The sequence below is a fragment of the Chelonoidis abingdonii genome, chromosome 17 (assembly GCF_003597395.2).
Source record: "Chelonoidis abingdonii isolate Lonesome George chromosome 17, CheloAbing_2.0, whole genome shotgun sequence".
NCBI lineage: Eukaryota > Metazoa > Chordata > Testudines > Testudinidae > Chelonoidis > Chelonoidis abingdonii.
The window spans coordinates 15487188-15506597 of NC_133785.1; the positions used below are offsets into that span (position 1 = coordinate 15487188).

Below are 19410 nucleotides of genomic sequence, written 5' to 3' on the forward strand. Positions count from 1 at the left end.
CTGTATTTTCTGCAGACATTCGAGCATAAGTATCACTAGCCTGATTACTTGCAAAATGCAAATTTTAAACTCAAAATACTTGAATATGTCAAAACAAAATTTATTAAAAAAAAAAATCACACTATGTTAGTAAATTTCATTCAACCAGAGACAGAAATTACATCAACACAATGCAAATATTGAAGTGCAACTATTCACAACATGTGGAGAAAGTGTTCTGTGAGGAAATGCACTAATAAAATTTGAGTACTTAGTAAGCAGCAGGTAAACAGTTCTTAAATAGAAGATGCAATATTCAGTAAGTAAATGAGTTACTAATTGATTCATCATGCTTGAGTTATGGGCATGCAAATAGGGAGAGTTGTAGTCAACTGGAATTTTACCATTCATTCCAGGGTCACTGGTAAATAATCATAGTTATGTAAATCCCTTTGAACAGATTGGCTGAAAGCGGTACGTAGCCACTCAGAATCTGTAGAATGTGCATAATGTATGGTTCTTTTTCAAGATTCTTTCCCAGGTTCATTCTATCAATTCCAATAGAAATATACCAGGGATTAACTGGCAGAGCATATTTCCAGGTGGGAGCACAAATTTATCTTATAAACTGAATAGTTTTAGGAGACAACATTTAGTAATTACTTGTCCTGAATTTAACTTAGCAACTGTACAGTTTGTGAAATACATCACTTCAAAGTAAAATACTACTCTGACAGTTTTGCAGTAATCTATTTAATATGAAATTACTGTAATACCAAGAAAAATTATCCTGATTATATACTGTTAAAACACCTACCAAATATATCATTCCTGGAAAGGAAGCATTTTGAAATGAGAAGATACTTTACCAGACACTGGCTAGAGACAAAACAAAAATTTGAAATAAAAAACAAGAACTGTTTCTTTAAATAAAAAGTGACAAACCTTAATTAGACATTTATAACAGAAAAAAGCAGATGTTGTAAAGCATGTAGATTAAAACTTAAATCTGCATGTAAACTCCACATACCGAGGCTCTAAATTCTGCATCATACCTGATCAGTTTTATATTAAGGAGTAGAGCTGAGCAAGGCATCTGGGTAGTGAATAGCACAGTGATAGCAGATGTGTACTCTTTGATGTTTTGTGAAATATTATATTGTCAAAAAATAGCCCCTAAATTTTTCAGCAAGTAACTGTTAAAATCTACAAGCTCTACATACAACTAAGGCTAATAATGAATTCTGATAATGATAGAACTTTTAATTAAATGTAGTTCCATTTAATTTGTAATAATTACGCCTGGGGAGTTAAAAAAAAAAATAACTGCAAAGGATGTAAAATCGTTTCTTTCAAACAAATTTGTTGCATAATACATCTTACTAGCTGTGTTGTGACATTCATGCCATACTCCCAAAGGTAGGGCGAAGGCAAGGGAAGTCTGTCAACATGTCAATCAGGTCCTTTCCTTTAAAAATATATGCTTTGAACTCACCTCACTTCCTCCGTTTTTATTTCATACCACATACACTGATCAGAATAAAACATGGAATAGAGGCCAGCTCAAATCATATCATTTTCAGTACGATTCTGTGGGTGAAATTCACCTGGGTATGGAGACTGTTCAGGTAATCAATCTGGCTGAACAGGAGTGCTTCTACAACCCCCTAAAAACTGGGAATGAAGAGGCAGGTAAGAGGGAGTCTCCACGTTGGGCCTCCATAGACCATAGGCCACATTATAAAAGATGATCAAGAGATGTCCAGAGAATGGGCTGCATGTCAGCATTTAGAACTTGTTCCGAAGTCCACTGAAGTTACTGGGAGTCTTTCCATTGATTTCAATGTCCTCTGGATTAGGCCCTTACATTGATGCAGTGGCTCCAGCACCCCAGTAAAACTGATACGAAAAAGCTGAAGCTGCTATTCCAGGGAGAAAATGATCTACCCTTTCTGGATGTCACTTTAACAGCCATATGACCTAATTACATTTTCAGAAAAAATCAACATATTTAGACACTCCATTCATTAGTTTAGAATTAGTTTTATGGAACACCCTTCAGAGTTGAAGCTAAATGCTATAAAATGTTAAAAAAAAAAAAACAAAAAAAACACAAACTTACCGCTTCTTCAAGGTGCTGTTGATCTGGATGATCATTTGGAGTATGCCTCAGAATTTCTCTGAGCAGCAGTGGGTATTTCACTAGGCGACTTCTTGGGATGTCAAGGAAATTCCAGAGGTCCAGTTTCCGGCTGAAAGGAGACTCTAAGCAGCGCTGTAGGAAGTCTTGCACCCTGTGATCCTGTTTCTTGTGGTCCAATAAGGTTTTGGCTGCTACTTGATTACTGCAGTAGCTATCATATGAGTTCAGGCAAGGCAACTGAGGAAAGAGAAAAATGTATTTTGAAACTATAAGATGTAAAACTGAAAGCAAAAGGGTAGTGTGCTGTACAAAACCCCCTCAGTGCTTCAGGTATTTTAAAATTGATTGAGAGGTCTCTCTCCTTGGTGTTGAACCATAGCTCATTAGTAATAATGGGAGTTAGATAAGGTTTACAAGGTATATCTTTCCCGATTACTAAATTTCCCCTGCATCAAGGTAAATTATTCTACAGTTATTCCTGTAAATCATTAGATAAGGCAGAAATTAAGTACTTGGAGTTTGGATTTGGTCATGATACTGCTCTAACTCCTAATTTGCAAATTCTTTTGTACATAGTCCTCACCATCGTTTGTTCATCACCTCTTAAGTATTAATTCAGCAGGCTCCTGTTGGGGAGTCTCCCCAATGAAAAGGGCTCCTAGAGGAGCAGCTGGAGGGAAGAGGCTCTGACAGCCTGATTTTTGTGGAGACACTACCAGTCAGCCAGAGAGAACCAGGAGATAGTGAGGAGGCTCAATGCTTTTGCATGGATGACCTAGCCTCTGGGCTTTTCAATCCTGTTGTGGGTTCCCTCTGAATCCTCCCAAGTAGTCCCCTCGACCTGGACTTTACTTACTGAAACACTTCCCACACCACCTGGACTTCTGTTGGAGGTTGTGAAGATTTGAGTAACAAAAATGAATGGTGGTAGTGCTTTGTACATTTTTGTAACACTGTAGCATTTCCATAGGAAGAAAGGAACTGCCACATTGGATCAGACCTGGGGTCGATCTAAGTCCAGTATCTTTTCTCTGACAACAGCCACCACCAGATACTTCAGAAGAAGATACAAGATACCCCACAGAAGGTAGGTGTGGTAGAATCTAATCACCATGAAGGTCTCATCCGAATCTCTATTAGAGATTGGCATAAAGGATTAGGTTTTCTATGACTTTTAAAAAGCTTTTAGAATTAACTCTATTAAATGCTGATATTGTTATCTATATAAATGCCCAATCCTGCTTTGAATGTTGCTCAATTCTTGGTTTTATTGCCACAGGATGCCATTAATTTCACAGTCTGATTAAGAGTTGTGAGAAAAAAATAAACACTTATTTTTATCAGTTTTGAATTTGCTGGCTTTCAATTTAATTAAATGTCCTCTTGTTGTTCTTTTGTTAGGAGACAGGAACAATTGAATCTCCCGATCTACCACCTTTATATCATCCGTTATTATATGTTATCGTTCCCCCCTTATTAGTCTCTGTTCTATCGTTACTTTTTAAAAATCTACTCGAGAGTTTTTCCATGTTCCTAACAATTCTCATTGCCTTCCTCCGTATTTCCTCTAATTCTGCAATAACCTTTTTGAAATGGGGTGACCAATACTGCACATGTTATTCAAGGTGATGAATCATTGCATTTATATTTAAATTATATTTTCCATATTATTCTATATGCCATTCCTTATGTATCCTTATGTATTTTGTTCAGTTTTTGACCACAGTTGCACATTGAGCAAAGATGTTTAACTGAGCTGTCCACAACAATCCCCAGGTCCTTGACCCAAGTTGACAGTGTTAAATTTAGAAACATGTCAAGTATAGGAGTAGTTTATTTTCCTCCTCCAATGTGCATTACTTTGCATTTAACAACACTTAAATTTCATCTACCACCGGGCTGTGGTTTATCTGATTTAGTGCCCTCTGAATTTCCATACAGTCGTCTGTGGACTTGACTAACCAAAATGTGTAACATCTGCAGCTTTTGGCACCTGACTGTGCAATCCCTTTTCTGGATCATTAGTATATCAAGCAATGCTAGTTCTAAGAACCTTGCTGAACAGCAACCTGAAGCAGGATCCAGTTAAATCACTAACCTCTCATTAGGAGAAAATGAAATATATGTTACACTTAATCCTTAAAGAATATCCTGGTTCAAGAATTCTAGTTTACTTACTTTGCTGATTTGTAATTTATATTTTTTAATTAAAATTGTCCATGAGTCACTGCTAATTTAGGTTCTGCTTCCTCCTTTTCAAAACCCTGTGAATGCCCAATATTTCCATTACAAAAAAAAGAATTAGCAGTAAGTAGTGGACACAAAAACTAACTAAAATCCTGAGCACATCACTGCCCATTTGCCTCTCAGATCATTACATTTGTTACCATGCTGCCCAACCGCCAAGGTAACCAACAACTCCTATAATCCTGCTTTCACACTAGATCAGTTTTCTTGTTCCCTCTGCATACTCTGAATAGCTCTCTCAATTTGTTCAAGATGACCCTACTGTGATGGTGGCAACTTCAAAATAATGTCAAGCAAAAGCTACTTTTTACAAGACAATATAACAAAAGCATATTTTATAGAGCAAGAAAATACTAACGAGAGTAGTTCTCCAAAATACTATAGTAAATGAAATGTATACAAAAGACAGATAAATTTGTATATATCTGTTTACGGCAAAGATAAACTTTAGACGTAAAAAGCAAAAGCCAGTGTACAAACTAATTGGTCGTCTGTGTTGTTTTTTTTTTAAATAAATATTTTGTCCATTATTTAGAGAACCAGGAAAATGTTATAGTCTTTCTCCAGTATAAATATGGATTTTAATTACAGAAATTATACAAAATGATGCAACACCAGAAAAGTAAAAATTATATTTTGAGGCATGATTCTCATATCTGTCTGGGCTAGTTATGCACACAATGTACATTTCATGATAATGGAACGTCCAAACAATGTGTGTGCCCAGTCTTGGAAACTTCAATTTTTGGTTGCATGTTTGAACACCTACACAGGTGAGTAACAAACCCATAAGTCTAACTCATTTAGGGTAATCAATTATAATTTATTTGTGACTTCACTACAATACTCCAGAACTAATCTATCATTCTAAACTAATGAATAAACACATTTTGGTTTTTCACTATATGAATTAATATTTCATCTCAAAATTCAACTGCTATTTTTCACATTGAATAGCTAAGTATTTTGAATGTATCCAAATTACTTGTGTCCACTGTAACATTTTTAAATGATTTCATTCTCTCAAACAAGTCACTTTAAGTGTTGTGTCCGTCTCCCCTCACCCACTCGAAATCAAGTTAAATTGCTGGAAATAATTGAAAATGTAACTGAAAATTCATTTAACAAAACAGTGGGAAACAGCCACATTTAAAAAATACATATATACAAATAAATAAATAAATAATGGCTCAGTGAAGAAAAATAATCACTCATTCATTTATAGGCTTTCAAGATAGGAAATAAGTGATTGATTCATTTGAAGTCAAAAAGAACAATACGGGTCACCTTCATCCTGTGGTGAAAGTAATTTACAGGACTTACCGGTACTGCCGGAGTCCTGGAGGTGAGGCGTGGCGTCAAGCAGAAGGGGTGGGGCCTCAAGATTTAAAGGCCCTGGGGCACCAGCTGTGGCTGGGTGCCCCAGGGCCTTTAAAATCAATCAGGGGTTCCCAGCTGAAGAGGTGGCTGGGAGCCCCCCGGGGCTCAGGGGAAAATTAAAGGGCCCAGGGCTCCAGCCGCCATGGGAAACTCCGAGCTTTGCCAGGCTGGGGCCGGGATTTAAAGGGCTCAGAGCTCCTGCTGCTGCGGGGAGCCCCAAGCCCTTTAAATCCCAGCCTCAGCTCAGCCGCCAGAGCCACGGCCGAGATTTAAAGGGCTCTGGGCTGCCTGCAGCCATGGGCAGCCCAGAGCCCTTTAAATCCCCGCCGTGGGAGCTACTGCGGTCCAGCATGGCCTACTGGCTGTTGCTGGTACACTGTACCGGACCTACTGGCTTACTTTCACCTCTGCCTTCATCTCAAAGGGTTTCTGTTTAAAGGGGGCCTTTTCACTTTTTCCTTTTTGGTATAAATATTTCATGGGCTGAACAGCTTTTAACATTTCCATTCAAAAGCTTCTAAGATGTTTATTTTGTTCTGATAAGAAGACCAGAATCCAATCACGTTATACTACTTGGTCCACAGTTCCTACTAGCGTAAAGACATCTGCAGTTAAAAGCAAACCTTAATGCTAGATGTATTTAAAAAACAAAATGGATTGTGTGTGTTAGATGCGAAGATATATACTATATGAAGAATTATTAGTTTGCTCTAGACACAGGGTAAAATTTGCATAGTCACTTAGGCGCTCAGGAAAATTTTATCCACAATTTTAAGATAAACAGTCAGGGTACCCAAGTGAAGAAAAAACAAGACAATCAAAAGATGGCAGGAACATTTACAGACTATTTTTGAATTACTGTACATCACCTATTGATGGTGAAGCTTCAAAAAATTTAGTACTCTGGTTTGGATAAGTGTCCAAAAGCCTCAAATGTTTACCACAAGCTTTTCCAAACCTCTTTGGCCTAAACAAAATATCGTTGAGAACAAAAGCTATTTTATGATTTTGGTACTTGTTGGTTCCAGCTGTGTATAATACAATCTCAGTTATATAAAGTCTTTTCGGGGGGGTAGGGAGGGGAGGGAAGCACCTAAAATCTTTGAATAATCAAGGATTTGATAACCAGAGGAACTAGTTCAGTTTTGAAGTCTGCATTAAGGAAAGCACAAAAGACCTTCAGAGTCTGCTGAGCTGGATCCCCCAGTTACAGAGAGCTGAGAAGCTCAATAAGGTACCACATGATTAGGGAGTTTAGGCATGGATCCACATAGGAACAACACTGCAATCCACAAAGCCTGAGTTAGGCACCCAGGTTTCCTATTAAATGAATGGGAAGGAATAGGTACCCTATCCACCAAACTATGGGACATTCACGTGTGGGGCTCCCTCATTTATCATACTGAAGCTATTTCACAATATATAAAGAAAGTCATTGGAGCAGGGGGACTGGATCCTGGATCTCCCACAACCTAGGTGGTTGCCCTAACCCCTGGATTAGAGTCACTCTCTCTCTCTCTGGCCCAGTGACTAAGTATTTATAAGGAGTGGAACAGCTTCAAGTGGAGAGACTGAGGGAGCCCCACATCAGAATATCCCATAGCTCAGTGGTTAGAGCACACCATTGAGAGGTAGGAGATCCCTGTTCAAATCTCTTCCCCTCCCACCCCACCTCCAGGCAGAGGGGAGAATTGAACTTCGGTCTTCAACAATCCAGGTGAATACATGGGTGGCACCCTCCCTCCCTTTTGATTGCGATACAATCTAGTTGGCAGCCTCTGAGTTCATGCCAAATATGGTTCCACAGGTGAGAGTGGGGAAAGATAGGAAGAAGAGCACCTATTTGTGTATTACATTGGGGATTAGGTGGGAGATAGGAGTCAGAGGCAGTGTGTATTCCCAGAGGCAAGAATTTAGGTGTCTAGAGAACTTTTACCCTGAAAATTTAGGCACCGAGTTTAGAAAATGACTGAGGTAGCATGCCAGGGGGATTTTGTGGATCACAGTCAGCCTAAAACTGGGACATAGGTGCCTAAGTACCTTTGGCACTTAAGTGGTATATCGGCTAAAAAGCTTTACATTTATATATGTATACACATAAAATCTTCTAAATTCAAATTACCTCTAACCATAAAATAAACTGTCCATCTAAATCCTCACAAAAGGAAGGTTCTATATCTTTCCATATAAACATGGGGTCATGTCAGATCCTCAGGTGGCTGGCATGTGATTTTAACTGAAAGTGCTTTTAACACTACTTATCACTAAAACAACTAGAGCTTTGAAAACACATCCTTTTCTAAATTTTAAAATGACAAATCAGAAAATTTAGGGGAAATGCTCCTAATTTGATTGTATTGCAATTCTTATTAGCCAACTGTCTCTTTAAAAATTGAAATACTTTTGAAGAGATACTCAATATAAAAGATAAATGGTCTGCTAAAAGATAAAAACCAATGAAACAGTTACAAATTAACTTCAAATTTGATTAGAAAATCTGCCTTACCCAGGCCACAAGGATATGACCAACATGCTCAGTAGATCCATCAGGTTTCCTGACCTCCTGAAGCCGCCTAAGAAGATCTGATCAAAATAAAATAAAGAAAAATTTACCTGCTGAGCATGCTAAGTATAAATTAGTGTAGAATGATAATAATTAATTGAACATAATTATACCTTCATGTAGAGGGATTAGAGAATCCAGTGTTCCAAAAATCTGGTTTAATTCTTGCTCTGTCATTATGGAGAGTTTAAGCATAGGGTCATGATAAGCCTGCAAAAACAAGCAAACTTTAGCATATATATGTCTAAGAAATTATAGAGAGAGCTCTTAAAACTACTACAATCCCTGTTTTTTACACTCTTAACATTCTGAAACATTCAACTTTTGGGCTGAGTTTTTTCTAACTGGTATCTAACAAAAGGTGTGCTTGTGAAAATTTGAATAAAATACCATCAGCCACTAGTTATGGGAGGATTTTTTTCCAACCTTAACTAGATGGCAGTTGCTACCATTAAATCTACTATATAAAAAAAAAAGTGTGTGTGTTTTAAAAAGGCAAAAAAAAACCCTCAAAAAAAAAAAACAGTTTTTGAATCATGTATGTATATAAATACCTTTTTTGCTAACTTCAAGTCTTCTATCAAGTCTTCTTCTCCCTGGGAAAGTTCAAAGATAGCCTGTAAAAAAGCACACAATAAATTTCTTATTTAAATTGTACTCAAATTTAAAAGTTACTGTTATATTCTGAACAACTGTATTAGTGTACAGCTACATTTTCTTGCTAAATCTAGTTGAAAAAACAAATGTAGATTTAATCTATAAAGTCACTTATTTGCTAAGCATTACTTTTGAAGACTTGTTGTTGCAAGACTTCTCATGAAACATTTGTCTGAAAAAATTACGGAAGTACAGTTTTTGGTTTGACATGTTTCCAATCCAGAAGGCCATTTTATATGTTTAGTTTAGTTACATCATAATATCATATCAATTATTTTTGGTAAAATAATTGGTGTTTATACAGCTAATTATGAGAGAGTTTTGTGTTTGGGTTTTTTAAAAAAAACATTAATTGGCAAAAGGTTCCAGACTGTCTAAAGGTACAAATGTTGGGGTTGCTTTAAATGTATAGGTGGTATTAAAAATATTTTTAATTTGGCATACCATTTTTTCCTTGAAGGAAACAGAGCTCTGTGGGACTCTCTCCTCATACTAGCCACTTCTTATAAAGTGAGTTTTGCATTTTATTATTAGAAATAAATAGCAATTTAATGTTATGCACACTTCCAGTACAATCTCTTACTAATGATAGTATCCAAATAGGTCAGACAAAAAAAAAAAGAAAAGAAAAACAAACAAACAGAGATGGTGTGGGTCCACTGATCAATGGAGAAGGTGAGTCGGTAATGGAAGATAAGAAGACAGATCTGTTCAATGCCTACTTTACTTCAGTCTTCATGCAAAAAACAACATGCAAACAGACCACTAGCAAAGTTATCATAGACAATAAAAGGGAAGGGATGCAGATCAGGATAAGTAAAGGATGTTAGAGATTTTCTGACTAATTTGAAGAAATTCAAGTAAGCGGGCCCTGATGCTATTCACACCAGGGTGCTAAAGGAATTAGCAGAAGAAATTTCAGAACCATTGGGAATAGTATTTGCAAGCTCCTGAATGACATGAGCAGTCCCAGAAACTGGAGAAAGGCGTGCCTATCTTTTAAGAGGGGGAGGGAAGGGGAAAGGAGGAGCTAGGGAACTATAGACCAGTCAGCCTGACCTCAATACCTGGGCAGCTATCAGAGCAATGTATAAAACATTCAATTTGCAAATACCTTGAGGTTGAAAGGGTGATCACTAGCAGCCAGCATGGATTTACTAAAAATAAATCAAATCAAACTTGATTTCCTTCTTTGACAAGGTAACTGGTTTGGTGCATAGGGGGAATGCAGTGGATACAATATGCCTGGACTTTAGCAAGGCTTTTGCCAGTCCCACATGACAGTCTCATAAATAATCTGGAGAAATGTGGGCTCAGTAGAACTACCATTAAGTGGATACATAATTGGTTAAGCAACCTCAAACAAAGAGTAACTATTAATAGAACGATGTCAGATTGAAAGGAGTTCCACAGGGATCTGTTTTTGGTCCACTGTTATTTAACATCTTTATTAATGACCTGCCTGTAGAAAGAGAGAGCATACTGATCAAATCTGCAGATGAAACAGAGTGTGTGTGTGGGGGAGGAGAGGGGCGGAACACGGTTGCAAACACTTTGGAGGATAGAGGAAAAATTTGAAGGGCTCTTAATAAATTGGAGAACTGGACTATGGACAAAAAAAGCAAATGCAATTTTGGTTTGCATTAACAGAGGCATAGCATGCAAGTCATGGGAGGTGATAGTAAGGCCTCACTGCAGTATGGTGTCCAATTTTGATCACCATTATATAGACATGATGTAGAGAAACTGGAAAGGATCCAGAAGCAAGTGATAAAGATAATCAAAGAGATGGAATGGAAGCCATATGAGCAAAGGCTGCAGGAACTTGGCATAGATAGATAGAGGTATTCAAATACTTGAAAGGCTGCCATAACGATGGAGAAAATTTTCTCTCTCTTGCCACAGAGGGCAGGACAAGAGGCAGTGGGTTCAAACTACAGCATATCAGATTTAGATTAAATCTCAGGCAAAACTTCCTAACTGTAAGAATAGTAGGACAATGGAACAAACTGCCTAGGGAAGTCATGGAAGCTCCTTCACTGGAAGTTTTCAAGAAGTAGTGGGATAGCCATCTGTCTTGGATGGTTTAGGCACAACAAGTCCTCCATCATGGCAGCAGGATAGATTAGATGACCCTTATGGTCCCCTCTAACCCTCTGGTTCTATGAATTCTGGAGGTTCCAGAGTTTGAAAATCATTTTTGCATTGAACCACAATGGGCAAATCAGCACTGTAAAGGTTATTTCTTCAAGGCCCCTTCAGACAGTGCCTCATTTGTAAATGTTTGCAGAGAGCACCTAGTAGAAACCTATAATTGGACCTCCTCACCCGCAAGAAGTTTATATTCTCCTAAACCTCTGATGCTCTGGTTTAACCAGTCTGACACATGACAATTACCTTCCTGACCCTGAGAGAAGAGCAGAAATGTACACCTACACTGTTGACTAGAGGCCAACGTTCATTTCTGGGAAGGGTGCTATAAGAGCACAGCCAGCAGACGCTGTGTAGAGTGACATCCTTGAATCAGCATTTTCTCTGGGTGTCCTGGAAACATTTCCCTGTCCAGACTGCCATGCCCACTTTGGGGTTGCTGCTCTCTGGCTGCAAGGCCACCAATGGAGGCTATGGGTGCATTACACCAGTGGACTTTATACAATTGAGGGCCCTGTGCCAGGGTCTGCACTCAGCAGAGACCAATGCAGATCCTTGGTCAACTGAGTAACATTATTTGTATAATAAACCTCTTCTACTGAAAGCTCCCTGGGATAAAGATTGTGCTTTACTGTGTGCATTCAGTACCCAGCATGTACATCATTCTCATTGCAGTCTGTGGGTACTATGGTAGTACACCACCACCCAAAACATGCACACCCAGGCAAGCAATTTTAATTTCAAATATCAATGTTAATATACAGGAATTATTGAAACAACTTCTTTTAAAAACAAACAAACAAACAAAAACCAGAGTATGGTTTCATTATAAAGACCACAGGTGGAATCCTGTTCCACTGAACTCAATAGAAAAATTCTCATTGACTGCAGTGGAGCCAGGATTTTACCCTGTAATTTCAAATGCTGAGCTAATGTTTACTAATTTACTATCATCCCTAAATTCCACGTTTTAGACCAGTGTTTCCCAAATGATGGGTCCCAAACCACCAGCAGGTCACAGAAAGGTTCTAGATGGGTTGTCAAATCCAGGGACAGATCTTCCTGGTGAAAAACAAACATACAGGGGAGCTCCCAGAGGGAGGGGTTTTGGAGAGTGAGGCCACCCCACACCGTAGGGCAGCTCAGATCCTACTGGGCTGAGGGACTCAGAGTCGCAGTACTCCACAGTACTCCATCATGATGAGAGGGCAGCCAGACCAAACCTGAATGGCATTGCAATCCCATGTGCCAATTCGCAACTCCCAAAATGGGGAGCTGAGCCCACCCCCGCAGGAGAGGAGCCGCCACTGCAGGGAAGTGTGGACTGTGCTCGTTCTCCAATTCCTCCACCTCCGGGCCTTCCCTACACACCAGGCCAGGATGGGATTAGAGTTGTGATGCTGGAACAGAGGATGCATATATGTAATGGAGGGTTGCAAAGAGACAAAATGCAGTTGGTGAATTGCCTTAGTAAAGAGTCTGAGAACGACTGCTTTAGACGAAACTGTCAAAAGTTTAGAAGCATCGAAATAATAGTACCTCTTGACGCTTGATTTCTTTGGATGTAAGCATCTGATTGACACAAACATCGAAGGTCTCACTCCACAGCTTGCTGTCCCTTCGTTTTGTGCTAGCAGGGGGTACATTTCGAGACCACGGTCGTGGGGTGAACAGATCAGGGCGACTGTCACTACGGAAACTGATAGAACGCTAACAAGACATAAAAGTAGGACAAATGTTAGATCAGTTTGCTCACATTTCAGATTCCTCAAAGCAAAAAGAAAAAGTTGCATAATTTGTGCAATCAAATTAAATGGTTTATATAACTATCAATTCCAATTTTTCCAAATTTGTTGAGGATATTGGCGCACTAGAACCTTTTATTTTAGTACTAGGAAGATACGAAATGGCATGTGAAAGCATGTTTCTGGTCCATTTATAGTTCAATAACCTCCTTTCTGCAGTGGCATATATTTGCTCCCTATCCTCAGTGTTATAGGGTTAATGTGTACATTCTATGCAAAGCATTAATACACATTGCAGTCAATAAGACTGTTAGGCTATAGATATTCAGGCCTGTCTGCAAAGGCCTATACTTTAAGAATTTAGGTATATGTTTATCACTTAGCTAGTTATAGAGGTACAAAACACGAATCAAAATCACAGTCTGTCTGTTTATAGGCCTTTTCTCACTATTACAGTCTAAGGCTATGTTTTTAGGCTAAGATCTTTAGCTAAACAGCAGAGGCAGCCATAAGCTGGAAAGTGTATGGTCACATCCTTACATTCCAACCTAGTCACATTGAAATAAGGTGCTATTGGGCTGTTAGGAATACAATCCTGTCCTAATAATGCCTATCACCTCCAGAGAAAGGGAAGAGCCTAGAAGATTTAAAGAAAACTTAGTTTGATAGCATCCTGTCTGGCAAGAAATCACTCCTCAATAGCTGTGGTTGTGAAACCCTCATTTTTGTATGTTTTATCTTTATGGACCCCACTTTGCTATGATTTATTTGCATGGTCTCTGTCTGGTTCTGTGATTGTTTCTGTCTGCTGTATAATTAATTTTGTTGGGTGTTAACCAATGAAGGTGGTGGGACATACTGTATATACTCGATCAGAAGCCGGTTCGTTTATAAGCCGATCCCTCCCCCCAAGATGGATAAATAAAAATGGAAAATTGTTATGACCAGTTCATAAGCCGACCCTATAATTCAGGAGTCGGCAAACTTTGGCTCCTGGGCCATCAGGATAAGCCACTGGCAGGCTGAGATGGTTTGTTTACTTCGAGCATCCGCAGGCATGGAGGTAAACCTAAGTAAACAAAAGTATCCCAGTGTACCAGCTGCTTACCCTGATGGGCTGGGATAGCAACTGGTGGGGAAACTTGGGGGGGAGGCAGGGAAGCAGGGGAGTAACCCGTGTGACCACCCCCCACATAACCCCCACCCCTAGCCTGGGACCCCCAGCCCCCACCCCATCCCTTCCCACCTTATCTGGGAAGAGCCAGGGGAGGATGTCTCTTGCCTGGCTGGAGCTGCTCCAGCAGGCTGGGCCAACTGACACAGCTGCAGCCTGCCAGCCCCGGAACTGTAGCTGCTTCGGAGGCTGAGGGGAGAGCAGCATGGCCTGAAGCGGAGAGACTCTGGCCCTGCCTCTTCCCTTCTGTCTCTGCTGCCTCTCCTTGCTCCTTCTGTTGGGGAGAGGGTCTGTGTCCCATCTCTCCCTCTCTATACCCTGTTCATAAGCCAACCTCCTTCTCTAGTGCTTCCCTTTTTTACTAAAAAAATTTGGCTAATAAATGAGTATATACGGTACTTGGTTAAAGAGAATCATAGAATATCAGGGTTGGAAGGGACCTCAGGAGGTCATCTAGTCTAACCCCCTGCTCAAAGGAGGACCAATCCGTAACTAAATCATCCCAGCCAGGCCTTTGTCAAGCCTGACCTTAAAAACCTCTAAGGAAGGAGATTCCACCACCTCCCTAGGTAACCCATTCCAATGCTTCACCACCCTACTAGTGGAAAAGTTTTTCCTAATATCCGACCTAGACCTCCCCAACCACAATTTGAGACCATTATTCCTTATTCGGTCATCTGCTACCACCGAACAGTCTAGATCCATCCTCTTTGGAACCCCCTTTCAGGTAGTTGAAAAGAGCTATCAAATCCCCACCTTCTTCTCTTCTGCAGACTAAACAATTCCAGTTCCCTCAGCCTCTCTTCGTAAGTCATGTGCTCCAGCCCCCTAATCATTTTTGTTGCCCTCCACTGGACTCTTTCCAATTTTTCCACATACTTCTTGTAGCGTGGGGCTTAAAACTGGACACAGTACTCCAGATGAGGCCTCACCAATGTCGAATAGAGAGGAATGATCACGAGCCCTCAATCTGCTGGCAATGCCCCTACTTATACAGCCCAAAATGCTGTTAGCCTTCTTGGCAACAAGGGCACACTGTTGACTCATATCCAGCTTCTCGTCCACTGTAATCCCTAGGTCCTTTTTCTGCAGAACTGCTGCCTAGCCATTCGGTCCCTAGTCTGTAGCAGTGCATGGGATTCTTCCATTCTAAGTGCAGGACTCTGTATTTGTCCTTGTTGAACCTAATCATGTTACAATATATTAGGATTGGTTAGTTAAATTTCAGTAAGATGATTGGTTAAGGCATAGCTAAGCAGAACTGAAGTTTTACTATTTAGTCTGCACTCAATCAGGAAGTAGGGGGGGAGATGGGAACAGGGAATGGGGGTAGGGGAATTTGGAATTATGTTTCGCTAAGGGGGTAATGGGAACAGATGCAGGCAAGGTTCTGTGGTGTCAAAGCTAGGACGGGTGACACTAAGGAAGGAAACTGGAATCATTGCTTGCTGGAAGTTCACCCCAATAAACACTGAATTGTTTGCACCTTCGGACTTCGGGTATTGTTGCTCTCTGTTCCATGCGAGAAGGACCAGGGAAGTGAGCAGGTGAAGGAATAAGCCCCCTAACAAAGAACGGCCATACCAGATCAGACCAATTGTCCATCTAGCCCAGTATTCCGTCTTCTGACAGTTGCCAATGCCAGATGCTTTGGGAGAATGAACAGAACAGGCAATCATAAGTGATCTGTCCCCTGTCATCCACTCCCAGCTCCTGGCAATCAGAGGTTAGGGATACCTAGAACATGGAGTTGCCTCTCTGACCATCTTGGCTAATAGCCATTGATGGACCTAAACTCCATGAACCCAATTCTTTTTTAAATACAGTTATAGTTTTGGCATTCACAACATCCCCTGGCAATAAGTTCCACAGGTAGTGTGAAGAAATACTTCCTTTTGCTTATTAATGGCATTGGGTGATCCCCTGGTTCTTGTATTATGTGAAAAAGTAAAAAGCAGCACTTCCCTATTCACTTTCTCCACACCATTCACAAATTTATAGACATTGATCATATTCCCCTCTTAGTCGTCTCTTTTCCGAGCTTAAAAGTCCGAGTCTTTTTAATCTCTCTTCCTATGAAAGCTGTTCGAAACCCTTAATTTTTTTTTAAACCTTCTCTATACTTTTTTCAATTCTAATGTATCTTTTTTGAGATGGCGTGACCAGAACTGCACACAGTATTCAAGGAGTGGGCATACCATGGATTTATATAGTGGCATTATAATATTTACTTTCTTACCTATCCCTTTCCTAATGGTTCCTAACATTCTGTTAGCTTTTTTGACTGCTGCTACACATTGAGCAGATATTTTCAGAAAACTTTACACGACTCCGAGATCTCTCTCGAGTTGTTACAGCTAATTTCAATCCTATCATTTTATATGGAAAGTTGGGATGTTGAATTTCATCTGCCATTTTGTTGCCCGGTCATCCTCTTTTGTGATATCCCTTGTAACTCTTCGCAGCCTTCTTTGGACTTAACTATCTTGAGTAATTTTGCATCATCTCCAGATTTTGCCATTTCACTGTTTACCCGTTTCTCTAGATCATTTCCAGTCAAAATGAACTGCTGCAGTAGTGGCATATTGGTACAATATATCAATGTAACTTCTAAGTAAAACAGATCAAGTTCCTAAAGAAATAAAATTAGATTTCTATTCAATAGATACCTAAAGAGTTGTAATGGAGCCATACCCATCAGCCCAGATCTGCATACCCATGCAATAATTTTGGATATAGATTCAGCAGTTGTAGTGCAGGCCTAATCTCTAATATTTTTACTAGGTAGAATAATTCTATAACTTAATTTCATGCAAACAACATTTTTTCTAAATGTTCCAAGAGACACTGTCTTTCCTCCTTACTTCCATCCCCTACAACTAACAAGACAGTATTTTGTTCATTTTTGCTATTAAAAGTAGTTAACTGATATTGAATACAAAAGGGCTAGACTCAGATTTGTTACACTGGGGTAAATCTGGAAACTAGTGTAATTTGGATACTACCTTATACCAGGTAATAAAGCACTACATTTGCTAAATAAATTGTTCAGCTATAATTAGTTCATCCTTTTAAAGACATATAAAAGAAATAAGTCTGCGTATTATTCTGGAAGAAAAGTTCAGTTATTACAATATGTATACATGGTCAAGGTAGCAACGCGAAGTGGATAAATCCATCTTTCACTGTTTTAGATCTTCTTTAAATCCAACCTGTAGTCCTCAGCACGATGAATCTATTGGTTAAAATCCATACTAGTCAACAGCACAAGTTTCTTTTTGCTCAGGGAAGATTCAGTTCTGAGGTACAATAATTTAATATAGAAACTGAGGCAACTAGAAGGAATAAAGCCTGTCACTGTACAACAGACTAACTTTAATTGCCCAGGAAAATATGTCCTGAATCCTGGTTTATTTGCCCTGTTCATACATCTACACAGAACAGACTATGGAGGAGTCTGCACAATGGTTGTCTGCACTATTCTAGGTATGTCTATAAATAGGATTCAGTACCCAATGCTTAAAAAAAATTAAATGAATACATTGGTCTGGGAGTTAGAGTTTTACAACACTAAAAACCACTATACATTCATCACCACATAGCAATGAGAGATCCTGGTCATAGGCAGTATGAGGGTTAAAACATGAAGTAGAGTTATTAATAAGGTAACATTTACAACTTGCATATTTTAAATTAGTTAGCACAAGAGTGGAAAAAAAGTAAGTTACTGAAAAATGAATTCAAATGAAACGGATGATTGTGGCTTCCATTTGACAGAATTAATATCCTTCCTACCCAAAGGCATTTTCGTACACAAAGAAGCCCTTCAGCTGGCACACACAATGTTTTTTTCAATTATATCTTTAGAGATAGGAAGCCCAAATTAAGTCGCACACAAGTGTGTGAAATGGATGTACACCTGAAAAGAAGGAAATGTGTTAATAATTGGAATGATAGGGGGAGCAATGTAATCAACAAAGTTTAGCTTAAGGCTCATATCCTCTAAGTGTTTGTGATGGGTCATACTCTTTCCAACTATTTTGCACTGCCTTACTTCTTAGCATTTAAATGTGACATGTTAAACCCAACTTGTGTTAACCTGTTGTCATATCAAGGAATGTTATCTTTCAAATTTTATATAATTTACCAGATGCTATTTTTGGAACAACCAAGGCTAGATGATGTGTGACAGCTGTCTCTATCTCAGTGGAGTAGCTGATCCTAAACCTCATAGCAACCACTGAAGAAAGAATCTGCCTGAAGTCACACTTGAAAGTTAAACGTTCCATTTGCCTGACTTTTTTTTTAAAATATGTTTTGACAAAATGCAAAACAAGTTGCACTTTTTCAACAAGAGTCCAAACTAAATATTGATACTGAGTCCTTAACATTGCTTATTTTCAGCTGACCCCTCATTAATATCACTACAACAATAACAATTCTATGGACATTCTTTTTCATTACCTACTTCTAGAGTGCCTGAAATACTCCAGATTGTTTAAAAGATAAAACCACAAAAGGTGTAAACAACTATTTTATATAGCATAATCATCTTTCTTTTGCCTTGAGTAAGAGCAGTTTTAACATAGTAAATATTACTCTTGTTTCCTGGCTGAAGGCAGCACATTCAATGGTTAGCTGAATTTCAATAGCTGAATGTCTCCTGAGCAAGACCTCAGTAAAGTACATAACAGTCAATGCCTTCCTTAACATTAGTAAATGCAATATAATTTTTCCAAGTGTCAGAGGACATATTGTGGAAATATAGTCTTGTCTTTAAAGTTAACTCTGGTTCCTGTTTAAAAAAAAACAAACAAAAATAATCTCATGAGATCTTTCAGTGAAAAGACTGAGTTTTAATCGGATTATTAAAAAATGTTGCAAAACTGAAAATCAGGTGCTAGGCTTGCTTTATTTAAAAATTTAAGTATATTGCATGCTTAATTTGTACGTGCAATAATTGAGACTATGCATGCAAATCAGATATTTGCACATGCAAATTGCCTGGCCAAAGTTGAAACAGAGTACAGCTATTGGATCCACAATTCACCAACCATCAAGTCTTCTGCACCCTGGAAGAGTGGCTTTACACTACTCTGCACTATGAAATGGCAGTATTTCTTCCATCCATTCCCCTCCCAGTGCACAACTCCTTTACTCAGGCTGTGTGCTAAAGACAGGATTTATCTTCATAGTGAAAAGTGTAAAGATTAATATAATCAATTCATAACATTATTTGTACCTATGCAGAAATAGTTTAAAAACAAGTTAAGCACTGTGATGCAGAGGGTAGAAAGTTAGAATTTTTTAAGTTTTTTCTTTGGATCTCTGTTGTCTAGTGTGGGGAGGAACAGTAGATGCTGTAGGGGGA

General features: G+C 39.0%; 1 protein-coding gene across 4 annotated transcripts in view; it reads right to left on the reverse strand.

Annotated features, from left to right (window-relative positions):
- Positions 1-19410, reverse strand: part of ARHGEF3 (Rho guanine nucleotide exchange factor 3) — a 256764-nt gene that overhangs the window by 12826 nt on the left and 224528 nt on the right. For all 4 annotated transcript variants that reach the window (XM_032798832.2, XM_032798833.2, XM_032798834.2 and 1 more), the window contains 5 exons: positions 12660-12830; positions 8867-8929; positions 8426-8522; positions 8256-8332; positions 2102-2359 (listed from right to left, as the gene is read on the reverse strand). In XM_032798832.2, the coding sequence (XP_032654723.1) occupies positions 2102-2359; positions 8256-8332; positions 8426-8522; positions 8867-8929; positions 12660-12830 (666 nt within the window). The remainder of the gene's footprint in view (positions 1-2101; positions 2360-8255; positions 8333-8425; positions 8523-8866; positions 8930-12659; positions 12831-19410) is intronic.